Source organism: Camellia sinensis, chromosome 4 (genome assembly GCF_055761805.1).
Source record: "Camellia sinensis isolate YWXY chromosome 4, ASM5576180v1, whole genome shotgun sequence".
NCBI classification, from domain to species: domain Eukaryota; kingdom Viridiplantae; phylum Streptophyta; class Magnoliopsida; order Ericales; family Theaceae; genus Camellia; species Camellia sinensis.
In genome coordinates, this window is record NC_138964.1 from 180,757,431 (window position 1) to 180,763,803 (window position 6,373).

The following is a 6,373-nucleotide window of genomic DNA, read 5'->3' on the forward strand; positions in this document are numbered from 1 at the left end:
AATATCCAAGGTAAGAAGAAGGCTTACAAAAGAATAAAAAAATAAAAAAAAATACTAAGTTATAGCACTTCTCTAACAGTAATAATAAATAAGAAACAACATATGCGATAATTTTAACCCTAATATGTAGGAAGAAAGAAAGAAAAAAGCACAACAAAATCATATGATTTAAATTTTTTTTTGGGTTTTCTTTTTTAGCAAAAAGAAAGCTTTTAACTCTAAAGTAGGAGGAAAGAAAGAAAGAAGCACAAAATCATACGACAAATTTTTTTATTTTTTATTTTACTAGCAAAAGGAAAATTGATGAAAATCTAATGAACAAACCAAAACACTCAGAAAAACAAAATGACTATTGATTAATAATAATACAATTTTTGATGAGATATAACATAACAACAATTCTCATCTTCTTGCCTCACAACAAATTACACACCCAAAAAAAAAAAAAAAGAAAAGAAATTCAAAAAATTGCTTTAAATTACATGAATAAACTTCAAAATCTCTCTCTCTACCCAACCAACCCCAGCAATAGTAGATGTGCTCTCTTATCAGATATAGTTTCCTTGATCATCCCTTCGAGGTGACTCGTTTAGGTTAAGTCCTGGACTATCAGCCTCCGCCGCCATCGCCTCCTCACTCTTCTTATTTAGATCAAGAGGCTCCCTCTGCAGCGGTGCCGCCTCATTCTCTCCTGCTGCAGGTTGGTCTCCGGTGGGGTCTACCACCTCTCTTCTTTCTTCTTCATCTTCAACCACTGCTGCTGCAGCGTGGTTGCCGCCTTCCTCCTCCACGTCCTCTTCCTCCTCCAAATCAGCACCATCATGGGGTTGGAGTGGAGGATTCAACAGATACCCCACTCCAGCCTCATAAAATTCGTCTCTGCTAAAAGTTGGCGGGGGATATGCCCCGCGCCATTGACGATTACCATGCGTCCTTAAATGGCCGCATAGTCCTCGGTCAGTGCGGAAACCTCTCCCACATAAATAACAAACAAATGGGGCACCACCAGCCACTGCATGCGGTGGTGGTGGTGGTGGTGGTGGTGGTGGAGGGTTGTCTCCAACCGGCCTAGACGGTCCCGCTCCTGGATCACTGAACCTCTTTCTTTGAGCAATCCCACCAGCACCCCCAATTTGTAGCCCCGCCGCTCCAACCACCACACCACCACCACTACCACTACCACTACCACTACCACTACCACCACCCACATCAAAACCACCCCCACTACCACTATCTAAGCCCCCAAATGTTGGCCTAGACGAAGTAACTCCGAATAATCTAGGCCTCAAGAATTGGGCTCCTCCTTGCCTAGGAACCTGAGGAGGAGAACTGCTGTCTGACGGTCCTTCTCCGGAGATCCTAGGCCTCCGCACTTGGCTGGGGCGGCGAGGAGCCGGGTTTTGGCTGCCTTGAGGGCTTGCGTTTTGGTCGCCGGAGTTCGACATTGTTAATCAAAGAAATGAAGAGAAGAGAAGTGAGAGAGAACACAAATGTGACTTTGCAATGTGTTTAGGGCGTGGTTATCATTGGAAGAGAGGAGGGCTATTTATAGTGGTGGAAAAAAAAATATTTGAAATTTGCAGTCATTCTTACGTCCTAGCCGTTATTTTCCCTCCCAATTCATCTGGGTTATATCTAAGGTTGCGTTGCTTCATTTTGGACCGTCAAGATTTGATTGAACAATTCTAACGTACGGTCCGGAGTGGCTCCTGATTGACAGTAGATGATTCGTTGCATTGTTTTCCATTTTTGGCGTATAATGTAAAAGGCGCGAAAATAAGGATTTAATGCATGGACCTTCTTCAGGAAATAATTTGACAGATGCACCCTAGGTTGCACTATTAACATTTTTACCTATTTAGAAAATCATAATGCTATGGACCCAGACTTATATATATAAAATTTTCTGACCAAGTGTTTGTGCGGTCATGATTGAATTTGTGTAGTGCGTGGGTCTAAGTACAAAATGAATCTACGTTACAGAATGTTGCTTGCGAGGAAACATTAGGGTAAATTTTCTAGGACCATGGCGTTATTGCTAGAAAAATTACCTAAAAAATTTGCTAAAAAACATAAATGAATAGACTATATTAATTGTGGGATAAAATACACTAACCTCACTGGAAATTTGAAAACAATACAATAAATTTTATAATTTTGACATAATTATATTGATTTTCTTTTTAGTAAGATTAAATGAACCAAAACTAATGTAAATGGTGCAAAAACACAAAAATAAGCAATGTAAAATACATTTTTTTGTGTAAAAAAAATGATAACATCATTTTCTCATTTATATTAGTAATAAATTATTGATGAAAATAGGACTAAGTGCTACATGAATTAAAATTGTTAGAATAGTTGAGAGAGAGAATAATATGTATTGTATTGAATGATATATAGAGTTGAATGTATTCTATATAATAGAAGTCATGTATATATAGGCTGAGAAAAAGTATTCTACTAGAAACCTAATTATGAGAAAGAGTGTCCTATTAGAAACCTAACTATGGCTATTCCTAAATATATCTAGGAAATCAATACCTAATATATTTAGGAATACCACATATACATTAACATCCCCCCTCAAACTCAAGGAGGATAAACATCTTGAGTTTGGAGAGAGAAACTAAAATATGAAATAAAACTAAATAAAGTAAAAGACAAATAGATTGCAAAGTCTGAACAGGAGCGCAAGGGCGCTTGAGATATATCAGAGGCCGAAACTAAAGTCGGGAGAAAGTTTATGATTGTGTCGGACCGATATAAATACTGGCTGGAATTAATGTCGATAGACAGTTTAAGGTTATGTCGAACTGTTGGAGAAACTGGCTGAAACTAATGCCGGGACAGTTTAAGGTCATGCCAAACCGTTGTAGGAGCTAACCGAAATCAATATCAGGACAGTTTAAAGGGGTCGTGCCGAACCGATGTAGATGCTAACCGGAATTAATGTCGGGATAGTTTGAAGAGGTCATGCCGGACCGATGTAGGAGCTAACCGGAATCAATGTCGGGACAATTTAAAAAGGTCATGCCAGACCGATGTAGAAACTAATCGGAAAGTTGAACCAGCAAACGTGACACACACATAACTTATGACGTGGTGCTGAATGATGATGGCAACAGATAACTAAGTGCGCCAGAAGGCGACTTGGATGGTGCGCCAAGGGGCGAGTTTTGTGGTACGCCAAGAGAGGACGGCTTGGATTGTGCCTTTGAGGAAACGGCTTGGATTGTGCGCTAAGGTAACAGCTTAGAGAGTACGCCAAAAGGAGGCGTCTTAGGTGGTTTGCATGGTGTATAATCATGTTCACCATGATATAGGTATAATACCCCCCTCAAACTGAAATAGGTTTGAACATAGAAACTTATTTGAGGTTAGAGTAGAGGGAAAGACAGAGTGGAGCAGAAACACAAATATATATATATATATATATGATAGAGATATTTAGGGTAGGAATAAACCAGGGGATAAAGGAAGAGATCACCATGAAACGATATTGATAGGAAAATATAACAGTGGAATAGGTTGAGGTCTGGCAGGCGGCCAAGGCAAGGTTGCTGCCCGCCAGTAAGGTGAAGAACACCAAGGACTTAACATATAGCTCTGATACCATGTTAGAATCGTTGAGAGAGAGAATAATATGTATTGTATTGAATGATATGTAGAGTTGAATATGTTCTATATAATAGAAGGCATGTATATATAGGCTGAGAAAGAGTATCCTACTAGAAACCTAATTATGAGAAAGAGTGTCCTATTAGAAACCTAACTATGGCTATTCCTAAATATATCTAGGAAATCAATACCTAATATATTTAGGAATACTACATATACATTACCAAAAATATCAAGGGAATTCAATATAATTATACCAAAATTAAGAAAATTATTGTATCTATTTCAAATCTTAAGCGATATTAGTGTAATTCATATGTAGTTTACATTTTTTTTATCGGCAAAAGAACCCTTTATTGATGAAAGAAGAATCAAATACATCAATAAAGATAAAGATAAAGATGGAAAAGCATAGCATCAAAACGAAACAAATTAATCCCAACTAGGTTGACACCATAATAAACACCAAATCACTTGTTATCACTCCATCAGAGTTGGTGAGCGACCAACTAGCACAACAAGCAAATGGCACAAAACAAAATTACAAAACCATCAACCATACTACTGCATAGAAATACCAAACAACAAACCATAATGCCAACACCAAGAAGGCATCAAATTCATCCAATCTGGAAGCTCCCCTCCATAGTAACCTCTGCAAATATAAATTTAGCAACACTTCATCACCAGTTGAATGCGCTATACAATATCATTAATAGAGTAATCACACCCAATATCATGAGCTTTCACCCAAAGAGCCACTCTGATTTTGATGAAATCAATGAGGACTATAACACTTGTTTGAGTATCATGGAAAATGCTCTCTTGTTTGAGTATCAGGGAAAATGCAATCGTTTCTAGCTTCCACATAGACTAAAGCACAAATACTGGTAATGCTCACCAAACTGCCTCGCCTTCTTCTTGAACATCCAGCCCATCCACCACTATAATAGACATTAAACCGATCTAGGCAATATCTAATTCAAGCCCTACCAATGAATTATGCTTGACCATACTTGCCACACAAAAAGGCACCATAACATAATATGGTTCACAAATTTAGGCTCTAATTTACATAACACACATGATAAATTCGCATTATTCCTTAGCACCCAAATCCTACTTAAAAAATCAGAAGTTTTAAGTCTACCTTTCCATGCTAGCCACAATAAAAACTTCGCCTTAAAAGGAGAGAAATTATTCTAAATTAAGGGTGGGGTGCTTAACTTTGGTCCTAGTGACATTTCACACAATTTATAAGCATTGCATACTTCTAATCTGCCTTCCAAGTTAAAGTGTCCACCTGATTCATAATCAAACATGGCCCTTCATCTAACATATCGTGAAGTCTTGTTAGCTCCTCATCCTCCCAGGTATGCAGAGCTCTCCTAAAATTGAATACCCACCTATTTTGGCTCTCGTTTATTAGATATACTTATTCAACAAAATGTCCTTTTCTATAAATAGATGAAATAACCTAGGAAACTCTGACTTGAAGCATATGTCACCCTTCTAACAATCAAACCAGAACATGATCATATTTCCATTACCAAACTTGACTTCTACATTCTACATATAGAAACTGGAAAACCTTGAATTAGCCTAAGCCACATTCAGAATATCCTCCCAAACATAAGATGTAGAAATAGATTCTGAAAGACAAGGCATCCATCTCCCACCTGAGTATCCATACTTGCCACAAATTGTTAGCTTCCACAATGCTTCATCTTCTTGGGCAAATCTCCACCACTATTTGATCAACATGCATTGGTTAGCAAGCCTAACATTTGGAATGCCTACACCTCCCTGTTTCCCATTTAAAGTAACCAACCTCTTTCTACTTAACCAAGTGGACTTTTCTTCTTGCCTCTGTGTCCTTCTACAAGAAAGAGGCTTGCAATTTATCCAACTCTTTGGCAACACACTTTGGAATTTTAAACAGTGACATGGAATAGGTAGGCAAAGAGGAAATGGTAGGCTTGATATGGGCAACTCTTCCAGCAAAGACAATACTTTCATTTTCCAACCAGTCAGCTTTTTCTTAAATATATCAACCACTGGTTTCCAAGTTTGTTTCCTGTGTGGGTTGGCGTAACAACCCCGATTCGTAATCAATTACTAATCCGTGATTAAGGTTGTTAATCAAGTGTTTAAAATAAATTATGTGTTTATTATGTATTTTGCATGATCTTTGGCTTTCTATCTGTTACTTGTAGAAATATCTGTCTAGAATTCTGCTTTAATATGAAAAATTTGAAAGCCTTATCGGTATCCGAAATCAGAATCGGTTACATGAACACGTTATTTAGAATTTTTAGAGTGTTATGGCAAATTTTATTAGAAATCGATTCAGTCTGATTCATTAAGTTGCGTTTGGTTAGCCTAATGTTCCAATTAATGTATTATTGCATCATAAATATATAAGTGACCCTTAAACTCATTCTTGAGCTCAATTCTCTCATTCCTTAGTGCCAGAGTTCATACATTTTAGAGAGAGAGAGACTCCATTTTAGAGAGAGAAAGTGTGGATTCAAGGTAGAAGTTGAAGATTTTCCTTGAGTTCATTTATATTATGCAATAATCTAATTGATTCAAGACCATAGGTATGAATTCAACCCCCAATTTATGAATCTAAGTTGTCAACATGAAGATTATGTGTTTAAATGTGTACATTGAGCTTAGAATAAAGAATTGGGTTACAATTCTTACATACATGCTCATGTAGGTGTTAAATTACCATGTTAGCTATGAG

At 37.4% G+C, this 6,373-nt stretch overlaps 1 protein-coding gene across 1 annotated transcript; it reads right to left on the reverse strand.

Moving 5' to 3' along the window:
• Nucleotides 1-322: 322 nt before the first annotated feature.
• LOC114297853 (uncharacterized) lies at nucleotides 323-3,219 on the reverse strand. Its single transcript, XM_082923013.1, has one exon. The coding sequence runs from the start codon at nucleotides 1,443-1,445 to the stop codon at nucleotides 549-551; it is 897 nt and encodes a 298-aa protein (XP_082779139.1). The 5' UTR covers nucleotides 1,446-3,219; the 3' UTR covers nucleotides 323-548.
• Between the last annotated feature and the right edge of the window lie 3,154 nt (nucleotides 3,220-6,373).

What these genes read in the sequence shown, in the direction of transcription:
- LOC114297853 (XM_082923013.1), bottom strand. Translation starts at nt 1,445, where the DNA reads ATGTCGAACTCCGGCGACCAAAACGCAAGCCCTCAAGGCAGCCAAAAC.